Source organism: Rosa rugosa, chromosome 6, assembly GCF_958449725.1.
Source record: "Rosa rugosa chromosome 6, drRosRugo1.1, whole genome shotgun sequence".
Classification (NCBI taxonomy): domain Eukaryota; kingdom Viridiplantae; phylum Streptophyta; class Magnoliopsida; order Rosales; family Rosaceae; genus Rosa; species Rosa rugosa.
The window spans coordinates 33779484-33792353 of record NC_084825.1 but is presented as its reverse complement, the minus strand read 5'-3'; the positions used below and the strand labels follow the sequence as shown (position 1 = coordinate 33792353).

At 40.6% G+C, this 12870-nt stretch overlaps 1 protein-coding gene and 1 long non-coding RNA gene across 2 annotated transcripts; both read right to left on the bottom strand.

Moving 5' to 3' along the window:
• Positions 1–4288: 4288 nt before the first annotated feature.
• Positions 4289–5830, bottom strand: LOC133713675 (uncharacterized). Its single transcript, XR_009848183.1, has 4 exons — positions 5341–5830; positions 4896–4943; positions 4755–4793; positions 4289–4667 (listed from the first exon to the last, which is right to left on the bottom strand). It is a non-coding gene; the product is annotated as an uncharacterized LOC133713675 (long non-coding RNA).
• Positions 5831–8618: 2788 nt separating this feature from the next.
• Positions 8619–11371, bottom strand: LOC133717168 (gibberellin 20 oxidase 1-like). The gene is made up of 3 exons (XM_062143827.1): positions 10863–11371; positions 9446–9767; positions 8619–8935 (listed from the first exon to the last, which is right to left on the bottom strand). The coding sequence occupies exons 1-3, from the start codon at positions 11369–11371 to the stop codon at positions 8645–8647; spliced, it is 1122 nt and encodes a 373-aa protein (XP_061999811.1). The 3' UTR covers positions 8619–8644.
• Between the last annotated feature and the right edge of the window lie 1499 nt (positions 11372–12870).

Genomic DNA, 12870 nt, shown 5'->3' with positions numbered 1-12870 from the left:
TTGAAAGCTATACTAGTGTGTCGAGCCTTGCGGCCTAACAAGATTACAAAGTATGTAATCGAATATGTTGAGTTGTGGGAGGAGGCATTCCTTTTATAGATGAAGGAATGCCCTTCCTATACTTATTCTTCGATGTGGGACAAGTTTCCACATATTTCTAGTCTAGAAAGCCTAGAAGCATGTAGAAAGCTATGTTGTGGTGGCATCTTGGCAAGGGCGGAAAGGTGGCTTCCCGGTGGCGGATTTGCGACTTCCGGATACCGCCGCGTAGCCTGAACATAGGGCTACACGATGCATGTCTCGGTTGGGCCTTGCCATGTCTTGTGGATGTCCCAAAGTGGGTGTTACTTATGCTTGGTGACGTAGTAAATACTCCATATTATTGGAGGTATGTACAAGTCCCCGAAGTCCCCGAGTAAGAGTAACTTCTTGGTTGGGGAGTTCAAATCATGAAGTCATCAAGCATAAGTAACCGGGCGGTACGGAGCCCCTACAAGTCCCCGAACTCCGTAAGCAAGAAGGGACTCGTTAACCTGCACAACAAAAACAAAAAGCAGGCATACGTAGAATGCTCGTTGCATGGAGCAACAAAATATAAACGTATGGGGAGCGTGATACATGTTGATGTATACACGTGAATGGCGCCGAGTACGATCGATGATGACGGACAAACTCGAGAGCGCGTATGGTCGTGTGATCATATGGATTGTATATGATAAATGTAAGTTGTATGAGCGCTGCGAAGGTAAGCGTTTGGTTGTCGCTCGTATTAATGGAACGCGAAAAGAATTCAATTTGTCGGGAGCGACAAATGGTAGAAGAATTCCATGTTCCATTAACGTGGTGGGATGAGCGGAAGCTCAATGGGATGCCGGGAAGGCATGAGCGGGAAGCTCAATGGGGTGCCGGGAAGGCATGAGCGGAAGCTCAATGGGGTTGCCGGGAAGGCATGAGCGGAAGCTCTTGAGCGGAAGCTCAATGGGGTTGCCGGGAAGGCATGAGCGGAAGCTCGTGAGCGGAAGCTCAAGGGTTGCCGGGAAGGCATGAGCGGAAGCTCAATGGGGTTGCCGGGAAGGCATGAGCGGAAGCTCTTGAGCGGAAGCTCAATGGGGTTGCCGGGAAGGCATGAGCGGAAGCTCGTGAGCGGAAGCTCAAGGGTTGCCGGGAAGGCATGAGCGGGAAGCTCAATGGGGTGCCGGGAAGGCATGAGCGGGAAGCTCAATGGGGTTGCCGAGAAGGCATGAGCGGAAGCTCGTGAGCGGAAGCTCGTGAGCGGAAGCTCAAGGGTTGCCGGGAAGGCATGAGCGGGAAGCTCAATGGGGTGGGCCCCTGCTAGGCCCCGCTAGAGAGTCCCCGACTCCCCAGCCATGTTTGTTGAGGGGGAGCTGCACGGAGCAGAGGGTGTTGGGAAGCGATCCCAATCTTTGGTACCCAAGCGTCGGGGTTAACTGCCGGATCAATGGCTGCCGTAGGCTGCGTTAACTAGTCCCTTGCTGCCGGATCAATGGCTATTATGAGGCGTTGCCTGACCGCTTGGCGGTTTTGGTCGTAGACCGTGGATGTGTAAAGTATGCATTTGCATGAAAAAATGACAAACACATAGAGCAAGCATGCACAAGTAGTAAAGTGGCCAAGAACATGTCGTAGGCATGCGTAAGGTTCATGGAGACATGTATAGACATAGCAATAGCTCTAATTGCAAGAGCGTAAGAGATAAGATGTAGTTACTTATCTCGTGGTAATTTGGGGGCTGGCGGAGTTGGCCGAGCATGGCGATCCATTGCTTGGCGGATAAAGTACTCCGATAATGTCCGTCAACTCGTAGTTGCGGTTGAATGGTCGATAGAAATAGAGATTTCCTTGAAACAAAATATATGATTAAGATGTGGATTTGTAAAATCAACATCAACAATTTGCATATGTATTTGGACAAAATCGTAAGCAAAGTGTACAAGTAAATGTAGTAGTTGATGACAAATAAGTTGCATATATGTCTATTTTGAATGTCCAATTTGCGGGGAACATACGAGCGCTCATTAGTTCTACATAACACATCGTTTATATGCAAATGTGAAGATGCCATGTGCCAAGATGTATAGCCGGATCCGGGGGCATATAGTTGAAGTCAACCATGCATATAATCTTGGAGATAAGGAATTTAGTCAAAGCACCAGCATGCTATCATATTACATGGACACATGTAGCATAATTATGAATATCCAATTAACAAGCTTTGCATGTGGCCGACACAAGCATAAGGTGAAAGCATGGCAATCTGCACGCATGACCATGCTTAATTGATCACAACGGAAACACGCACAAGTCTCTATAGTTGCATGCTATCGTGGGCTTGTAACTGCAGTGTAATTATAGGCATGTAAGGACAAGCGAGAGAACAGTGCAGTGTGTATATATGATAATCAATCAAGGATATTGATTAAAAGAAAAAAGCTTATCTGGTTGGTTGGGGCGTCGACTGAGAGCTGGTGAACTGACGAAAGTCCAGCGTCAAGTTTCGACGAGTTGATGAGGTCCTCTGGTCGTCAAGTGTCAAGCCCCAAACGTCAAAGAGCTCAGCGGTGAATTGCGGCGCTGATGCGCAGCGGAGGAGAGGACTCAGCGTAGGAGAGAGCTCAGCGGAGGTGCCTTGGCGGAGCGGAGCTCGGCGCGGACGGAGCCCTTGCAAGCAAAGGTCAGCGGAGGTTTCGTCCGCCACAGAAGGTCAGCGGAGTTGGAAGCCTGGCGGAGGTTTCGTCCGCCACAGAAGTTCGAAGCCGGAAAACCATATTCTACGGAAGCGAGCGGATCTGCAGTCAGCAAGCGGACGAGCTGTGCAAGCTGTCGGAGCTGTTCAGTTGGGCGGAGCTGCTGGCGGAGCAGAGCCGGCATCGAGCCGAGCTCCGGAGGTGCAGTGAGCGGAGGAAGTGCCGCTGATGGTTCTCCGGCGGACGTAGTCTGGCGGAAGCCTTAAAGAGTTGGCGGAGAAGCCGAGTTCGGCGGAGGAAGTTGTCCGGCGGAGCGGTTAATGACTGCCGGCGGTGGGGAGTCTGGCGGAAGTTGGGTGCCTGCCTGGCGGAGCGGAGCTAGTGCAGCGATGCAAGCATCGGAGCGAAGCTTCGGACCGGAGCGCGCTGGCTTGGCTGCTGCTACCGCCGGCGGAGGATCCCAGCGGAGCTAAGGCTGGGCGGAAGATCGCAGTCCGGCAAAGATCGAAGTTGAGATCGAAGTTCGGCGGAGAAAGTTGCTGCTGGCGGAGAATTGGCTGGCGGGAAATTTGAAAACTGGATGGGTGCCCAGAGAAGTTCTCTGGGTGTCCAGAGCAAATTTGGCCGCCCAGATTGTTTTTTTTTTTTTTTTTTTTTTTTTTTGATGCCAGCGTTGACCTTCATGGGTTGGGCCTTGACCAACCTTGACTGGTGCTGACCGAAAGTGTGACCAAGCCTTGATGGGCGTTGACTTCCCCCGCCGGGCGTTGACCAGCCCATACGTTGGTGTTTTGAGCAGTTTCTGCAAGTTTTGACCACTTCTTGGGCGTTGACCAACTCCGCCGGGCGTTGACCACGTGTTGACCAGCCCGCAAGGTGCAAATTTCTGCACACTCTGCTCTAGTTGCTGCCAAGAAACATTAATTCAAACATAAACTCAAAGAAGGAAGGAATTTCTTCAAGCTTCGCTGAGCAGACTTAGCTCATGGAAGGTGACGAAGCCAATGTGTTGGCTTCCCACAGACGGCGCCAATGTTAATGCTTGGATCCGTTGGGGATCTAATTAACGATAAGTAAAGAGAGGGGGAGAGTTGACACGAGATGTATAGTGGTTCGCCTCCGCATGAGCGGGAGACTACGTCCACTTGAAAGCTATACTAGTGTGTCGAGCCTTGCGGCCTAACAAGATTACAAAGTATGTAATCGAATATGTTGAGTTGTGGGAGGAGGCATTCCTTTTATAGATGAAGGAATGCCCTTCCTATACTTATTCTTCGATGTGGGACAAGTTTCCACATATTTCTAGTCTAGAAAGCCTAGAAGCATGTAGAAAGCTATGTTGTGGTGGCATCTTGGCAAGGGCGGAAAGGTGGCTTCCCGGTGGCGGATTTGCGACTTCCGGATACCGCCGCGTAGCCTGAACATAGGGCTACACGATGCATGTCTCGGTTGGGCCTTGCCATGTCTTGTGGATGTCCCAAAGTGGGTGTTACTTATGCTTGGTGACGTAGTAAATACTCCATATTATTGGAGGTATGTACACTTTCATATCAATATTTGTGACAGTAACATTACTCCACTAAAATCATACTTTCATAATTTCTGGATAATTCCAGGGTCCCTTGCAGACCTAAGCACCCGCCTTCATTTGGACATGAGCAATCTCCCCCAAGGAAGTCAGGAAGTTGACTGTTTAAATAGAAAGTTGCTAAAATTAGTTCAGTAACTCGAGCCATGAATCCAATCCATAACCGCATTGTTGGTGGAGCCGTTATCCTTGTACTCGAACTCTCATTGAAAGCCAAACAACCACCAATCACCATATCGAACACCATCAGATAATGAAATCAAACATGACAGATCTTAGCAAGCAGCATAAACTTGTAATGAGAAAGTAAACTACCGAGGACTGGTTCATTGGCTTTAATACACACATTTGCTCCATTGCTCAATAGTGTTTCCCTGTTCATTCAGAGGCATATTATAATTCATAAACAATAATTTTACTTCACATGCAGGCGAGATGGGGAGAATAACATTAACACTAACCTTGAGAAAAATACCACAATCTGTCACATGAACAAGTCCCTGCATCCCATTATATGTGAAAAGTTAGAGAATAATCATAATATTATCAATAGAATGTGAAGATAGAACAAAGCATGATTTAATTTAGATCACAATATGCACCTTCATGACACCACCCATGAGAAGTGCTCTCCGTGCAAGAAATTGCTTCTGCAGACAATAGTAGAAATCAGAAAGGCCAATAATTGAGCTTTTGCATATCTAGCACTACAAAGAGGTTTTGAGGAGGCTCATCCACATATTATCTTCACAGTAATTCATGTTTCACTAAACCCTTTCTAACATCAAACAACACCAAGGTCAACTCATACCCTTATATTGTGTTATCTTCACAAATTGTTTTCTAAACCTTTGCATAATCAAAGTGAAGAGAAGCTTTACCCTTCATGTTACATCGCTAAAACACAAAGGGATTCTTTATATTAATCATTAAATCTTTTCAAGAATGTGGTTACGTTAGACCTTCCTTAAATCAAACGAAAGCTATAATAGTACCTCTTTAAGAACTATTTCTCTGCATATTAGCCGCTGTTGCAAGAGTACGTACCTCTTTATGCTCTTTGAGAGTATAGGTTTGCAATCCAATGTCTTTATTTTTATCTCAATAGTAGGTTCAGACCCATCCATCAGCTCACTCATTGGAATATGTTTAGCACAATTAGTCTTCTCAGCTCATAGTGATCCCTACAAAGATGCAAGAGTAGAAATCAAGATCATTGTACTTCTTTTTCTCCTCCTGTATGATTTTCCATAATCTAAACCACTATGGTAAACATAATTTCACTTAAAAACAAACTCTTACTTGCTGTTCTACACTAACAGAACTAAACTTAATTCCAAGTCTGCAAACATATAAGACAAACAAAAAACTGAACACTATGACATTGTATATCAAATCTAAAGCTACAAATATGCTCCACGAAATTGCAACCAACCATTAAGTTACAATGTATATTAGCACTATATAGATAGTTCCAATTGACGGCACCCACAACCCATATCAATCCATTACCACCAGTCAACATAAACATCAAACTCTTTTTCTCATTAAACAATTCATTCCTTTCTCGGCTATGATTATAAAGCTTGAGCTGAAAATTGATGAAAGTGTAAATATATAGGAATACATGGGGACCATTTCTAAGTTTATTCAATGGTATTATGCCTTTTACTGTCCATCTCACTCACCAATGCAAAAATACCTGCAAAAACCACCAATCACAAACCCGAATAAAAAACCCTCAATCACAAACCTGAATAAAAAACCCTCAATCATGTCCAAGGTCTTGTTTACGTACACATCAAATAGGCTACAGCCGGTAATGGCAGCGGCTTCTCAGCCGCAGATACCGAATTCGAGGTGGCGGGATGTGATTAGTCCGTCATCACGGTGATGGAGGCAGAAGTCGATGGTGGCGCTTTTCTTTTCTAAGTGGCGCGAGGCATGGTGGTGTGAAGTGGAGCCGACAATGACGACGCGTATCGAAAGCGCGCCGATTCGAAACGACGTTGCAGCAAGCGAGAGTGGATAAGCGAGGGTTTTGAAATTCGAATCGCCGGCGAGAGATGAGTATGTTGCTTACGTGATGAGATCGGAGGGAGAGGAAGCGGAGGAGCTGAGTTGAACGATCTGGAGGGATCTGATTACCGGCGAGTCGTCACCGTTTCAAGAACTCGTACACCGATTCCAAAGATGCGTTGTTCTTCGCCATTCACACTCTCTCGAGGTCTGTGTCTCTGTGTGGAGGAGAAGAAGAAGATACTGAAGGTAGAGAGAGTTGGCTTTAAGGGCAGAATGGGAATCAAAAAAAATAAAAACTGACCTTTTTTAACATCACCTTATTATTCATATGGACTAAATTAATATTACTAACAATTCATTATGGACCTTTTTATCAAGTGGGAAACTAGGTGACATTTTTATCATTTCATATTCTAATATGACATTTTCCATCATTTCCCTTAAAAAAAAATCGAAAAACTTTATTTACTCTATCTCTCTTTATCCCATCTGCTCTGCACTTGTCTCTTTCTTCTATCCCATCTGCTCTGCATTTATCTATTCTCTCTCTCTCTTCCCATCTGCTATGATATTTAATTAGATTCAAGTGCCGATATCTCCTCTCTTTTTCCACAGCCTATTTCAAATACTCAACTATCCCAATCTCAGTCTCTTCTCCTCCTAATCAAACAACCAGTCAGAGTAGTCTCTGTGGAATCATGCCTAGTTTGTTGTTGAACATAGTGGATTGGCTGACTTTCTTCCTCTCTCTAATGTCTTCGAACCCAAATCCGATTCCCAAATTAAGAAAAAGATAGATTGATATCAGGTCTTTACTTGATCCCTTATCTCGATACTCTGCTCAAATTGTTATAGGATCTTGAATTGTTTTTAATGTTCTTGGTTCCTGTTATTTGTTGTGGTTTGCTTTAGATGTGCAGGTTTATGAAAATATTCACGAGATCTAGGTTTTGCATAATCATTGTGAGTAGAAATGAGAGGTGGAGGCATGGATGATTGGTTTCAGTAAGCAGATCTATGCTGATTGGGTTATGACATGGATGATTTCTAATCAAGCAGATCTATCCATTGAAAGTAAGATTCTTTGGGTTTATTGGATTTAAATTTTAACAGTTTCAGTTTTTGATAATCTCCTTTGCATTTATGGTCATATTGGGTATTCTCTACCAAAGTTTGAAGTTCTTAATCCATGTCTTTCTGTGTTCAGTAATGCTTTACACCGAAGATTGGTTACGGCATTGGTGGAGATTTTGACCTAGAAGATCTTCCAACAACCTCTTATAACAATTTGGATTTTGAATTCGATTCTACTGAACCAGAAGATATGCCAGGACTATGTTTGTTGATGAATCGGATCTGGGAATAAAAGAAATAATCAGAAGTATTAAAATTTAAAAACGATTTTATTAAAACAAAAAATTGGTAAAATTATTTTCTTTAATACAATTGGATTGATGAAATGTCAGACATTTATTTAATATTATGCCAATTCACACTGATGCATTCTACAAATATATATTTTTATCATTGATTTGATGGACCTGCATAGAGTTGGAAAGTGGTGGGTCCCGTTATTATAATCAACACTGATTTTTCTATCAGTGGGGGAAGACCAAAGACCACGACACCAAATGCAACAGACGTAGTATCTGTGAGTGTAGGGTAGCCATTGGGCTTCCCACACAGATTTCAGTAGCTATTAGGTTTTATACACACTGATTTCAATCAGTGTGTATAGCTCTTTTTGCTAGCAGTGGTATTAGGGAAGAGTTTATTAGAGTCTTTATGGGAAAGGAGGAATTAAAAAAACTTAATGGGATAAGTGAAATAAATGAACCTAGAATTAGGGTAAATGGACAAAAACCAATTTTTAAAATTATCAAATCATGTATTTCATCTCTTGATGGGATGAGAAATTTCAAAGAGATTATATTTTCTCTGCCTTTGCTAAACCAGTAAATTTTCTTGAATCTATAAATTAAAGTGGAGATGTAATCCATGCTCAGGCTTGCTATTGATTAAGATTTCAAGGGTTTGATGATAGGTGTTGATATCTGGGAGGGTTGCAATGACAATGGCTGCATAAAAACTTGATCCTTATTGGTATTCTATATATGTATGAATATGTCGAAAAACTAAAATTTATTATCAAACAGCAAATCAGTAATATTGATGCCGATCACATTTTCCTGATCAATAAGAAATACATGTTAAGGACACAAATTTTGACAGAAAACTAAAATTTAGAACAATAAGCTAGATAATCTGGATTCCCTTTATTTCTTTATTCCCTTGTACACTACCAAAGCACTTAACAGACTCCCTATAGCTAGTTTCCTTGTTCCTTCTTTTCCTCTCCCCCTTTCTGCTTATTAATCCAGTCCGAGAAAGCATCAATGGTGCTCATGTCAGCCCTGTAGTGTTTCTGAGTAAACTCTAGCAGAGTAGGCCAAGTAAAGTCTGGGTACAATCTCGGGTTATCAGCACTGATCAAACTTGCTGGTGGAGTCACTACTCTGTCCTTGTTTGGATTGAGAAAGAAAGCAAGAGATTTCCTTACAGTTTTGTTGTTTACCACAGCCCTGTGTAAGCAGCTCTTGTAAATCCCGTTGCACAGAGCCTGCAAATTCACATCATGAGGAAAGCATACATTAATTAATCCCGATTTTTGTCCAACTCTAAAATCCAAGTGTGTAAATTAGAGGCCAAGGAAATATCGTGGAGGCTTAATGTCGTTCACATTAGAAAAGTAACACTGTAGTTTTACTACTAATATTACCGAAGCCTATCGAGATGGTAACACCCAACCAACAGAGGTCCATAGACCTAGCTAATTGAGCCATTCCAAAAAATATCCTGAACAATGTGGCTAAACTGAAACAATATCGGTGCTTTATATATATAGCACGACTATTTAATTAGTTAGCTTAAAGAGTGATAAAAACTGATTATTGCACAACACAACGACTTATAGTACCAGAGCCTAACTGCATAGAAAAATCCAACCTAAATAGATAATAACTCTTGACCGGTCAAGGTGAAGGCAATATAGGTGCAATGATACGAGTAGTACTTGTGCCTCTACGTGCTATTCCATTGGGTAACATATTCTTGAATAGAGTAAACTTACCATAAAAGTATCACCAATGTTGATAACGAAAGAACCAAGGACAGGAGTAACGGTGTGCCACTTCTCATCGAAAAACACTTCAAGTCCCCCTACTTGGTCTTGATGAAGGATTGTCAAGGAAGTGGGATCACAGTGAGGCCCAGTTCCCAGTGTTAGATCTGGTTTTTGGCACATTGGATAGTAGTTCAACCTCATGATTGAATCGTTTCCTCTGTATAACTCTTTGAAGTACTCCCGCCCAACTCCCAGGCTCAGTCCCAATAGTTCCAGTATCCCATGAGATAGTTTGTTCATCAGTTCTGTGTATTCTTGGTAGTACTTCCTAGAAAAAAAAAAAGAAAAAAAAAGACCAAAATATTGGATGCTGAGGATAATTAAGGTCTAAAAATATTAAAATAAGGGTATATCGACAGATCCATCAAAATCAACTAAAACATACTAGATCTAAAAATTGGAAAGAAGATAATAAATAAGAGAAAGTATATCAATGAAAAAAAAAATGGACTAAATACTGTTTAGTCCTTGAGCTTTTGATCATAAAACACTTCAGTCCCTGACCTTCTAATTTCACACGTTTAGTCCCTGTACTTCAAAATTTCAGATCAATAGGTCCTTGCTGTCTAAAAGTCGCGGTGAAATGTCTATTATGCCCTCAATTCTTTTTTTTTTAAATAAATTTATTCCTTTCTCTTTTATTTATTTATTCTTTTTTCTTTATTTTCTTTATTCTTTTTTTTTTCAAATAGAAAGAAAGAAAGGAAAAAAAAAAACAGAAAGAAAGAAAGGCAAAAAAAAATCCTTTTCCAAAAAAAATAAAATAATTAATTAATTAAAAAAAAAAGAACTGAGGGCATAATAAAGATTTCGCCGTGACTTTTAGACGGCAAGGACCTATTGGTCTGAAATTTTAAAGTACAGGGACTAAACATGTGAAATTAGAAGGTCAGGGACTGAAGTGTTTTATGGTCAAAAGCTCAAGGACTAAACAATATTTACTCCAAAAAAAATATATACCAGAGATGTTGCATTTGACATCTCTAATTTGAGAAAATTATTTATTTATAAGACCTTGAGTAAAAGGTTATATATAAGATCTATAAGATTTCACTGAAAATTCTACAAATACATACATGTGTGTCAAACAGTTTATAATAAATTCTTTACCATTGTCATAACGTGAGTTCACTTTTATGTAATTTTAGTTTTATTAGAGCTCATTACTCTATCTACAGCCTGGTTACAAGAATAAATTTATTATATAACATTTGATTATATGTAAATTGTATAAAACAAATGTAATAACTTTATTGTTAAAGTTGTAATTTTGATTCAATTAGATACCTAGTAAATACATGTCAAAATTATATATAGTAACATTGACAAAGTAGTAAGAGGTGGGATCACAATATATTATTACCCGATTTCTTTGAAATCTTCACCCAACACATTCACAAAGTAGTCCTTGACGATTGTTGAGCTCTGGCTCTTAGCAGAGTACCTGAAAGAAAGTGTTTCTTTCCATGGAAGTTTGGAATTAAACCTGCCGGTGAAGCTACTAGTATAACCATTGCTCTCACCAACCTTCCTCTGAGCCCTTTGCTTCTCCGAGAGCTTCATCTCAAAGAACACGTCCATGTACTCGTGAGCTTTCACAATGAGCTCCGGATCAACTCCGTGGTTCACAACGAGGAAGAATCCATGCTTCTTGCAGGCCTCGTCGACCGAACGAATCGAGTTCGCGACGATGGCAGGGTCACCGCTGAGGAAGCCGTTGAGGTCGATAGCCGGAGAGAGAAGGTCCGGCCTGTCGGGGCTCGGCTTCTCATGATCTGGCCATATGAACTGGGAAGGGATGTTGGATTGGTACTGAATGACTTGGGAGTCGAAAACCACAGGGGTTTGCTCAGCAGGAGCAAGCATCGGCATGGCCAACATGGATAAGGGTTTTTTGCAAAGGAGACTCAGAGACAGAGAGATGGTTTGTTTCGAAAGAGGAGTCATGCTACAGAGCTTATAAAGAAGAAGATGGATTTCGTTACAGTTGTAGAACACATGCATGGGTGTGATTCATGCATGTTACCTGAATGTACATTATGTACGGATAAAGGTTGGAAAATGCTGAACAACCCTTCCTTCTTTACAATTTACACTACATGCACATAGAAGTTTAAATTCAAATCATCTTTTAATATCCTTACCATTTATAATTTTATATAGCCTCTTAAAAAGTTTTCTTTTTGGCCCGTAGCTACCTCCTAAATTTTAGGGATATTTGGAGAAACATATTTGACAATTTTATTTGATATGATGTAATCCATTGACTTATTCTAGTATTAGGCCGATAAGAAATTATAGATGCCACATAAAACTAGTAATGGGGGCTGAATGTACAGGTGAGGGTTGGAAAATGCTTTATAATTCTTTCCTTCTTACAATCCACGTTGCTACATGGCTACATGCACACAAACTTTATCCATATCATCTTTTATCCTAACCATGTATATAAACAATTCAAGATTCAAAAGTTTCTTAGATAATTTGGTAATAACAATCATTAAAATAATCTTTAGAGTATGCAATTAGTGTGCAATTAATGCAGGGAAAGTATGAGGGAAAATGAATCCCATGGGGAGTGGGAGGATCCATTTCCCCTTCCTCCTTATGCAGAAAAGTTGTTCATTTCCTTGGGTGTGCCAAACACAGGAAATGATAAAGTTTCCCTTCCCAACCTTTCCATTCCCCAAACCAAACGAGACCTTAAGTTTCTTTTTGGTTTTTGGCCTCTTAAATTTTAGGGATATTTTTGACAGAGATATTATCCATTGACTTTACTAGATTTAGGCTGAGTCCAACGTAATTAAACACGGGCTTTGTGATTCAATTGATAATCCAATAATGATTTGAATTTGATAATTTGTTTAAGGAAATAAATATGAACTCGATCAAACTAATTCAATATCGTAGTAATCTTATCACCAACCGCTAGCAACTCTACTAAAGTTTTAGCCGATTTTCAATAGTCTTTCTATCTTGGCTTCTTATCACCTTTTTCACCTTGGATGAACTTCGACAAAATGAAGAGTATTTATATATATATATATATATATATATATATATATATATATATATATATATATATATATATATATATATATAAGGTAAATTACATATAGAGGTAACTATGCCAAACCTCTTGATAACATCAACAAAAATGAAAAGGACAATTCTTAAGTTTACCCCATGGTGAATGAGCATTTTTACCCTCTCTTGCGATTAAAGCATAATAACTTTATAATTTTCTAATCCGACCATTCATGTTGTATAACGTAATACAAAGATTAGCTCTGTAAAAAAATCAATCAAATTGAAGACCTTTTAGTTATTCATTTCTATGAAATACATGGACGGTTCATCATAATAGTAGT

Excerpts from the sequence above, each read along its gene's own strand:
- LOC133717168 (XM_062143827.1), bottom strand. The coding sequence starts at position 11,371 with ATGCCGATGCTTGCTCCTGCTGAGCAAACCCCTGTGGTTTTCGACTCC. Across the intron at positions 9,768-10,862 it reads GAAGATTTCAAAGAAATCGG|GAAGTACTACCAAGAATACA; the intron begins GTAATAATATAT and ends TTTTTTTTCTAG. Across the intron at positions 8,936-9,445 it reads ACATTGGTGATACTTTTATG|GCTCTGTGCAACGGGATTTA; the intron begins GTAAGTTTACTC and ends GTGAATTTGCAG.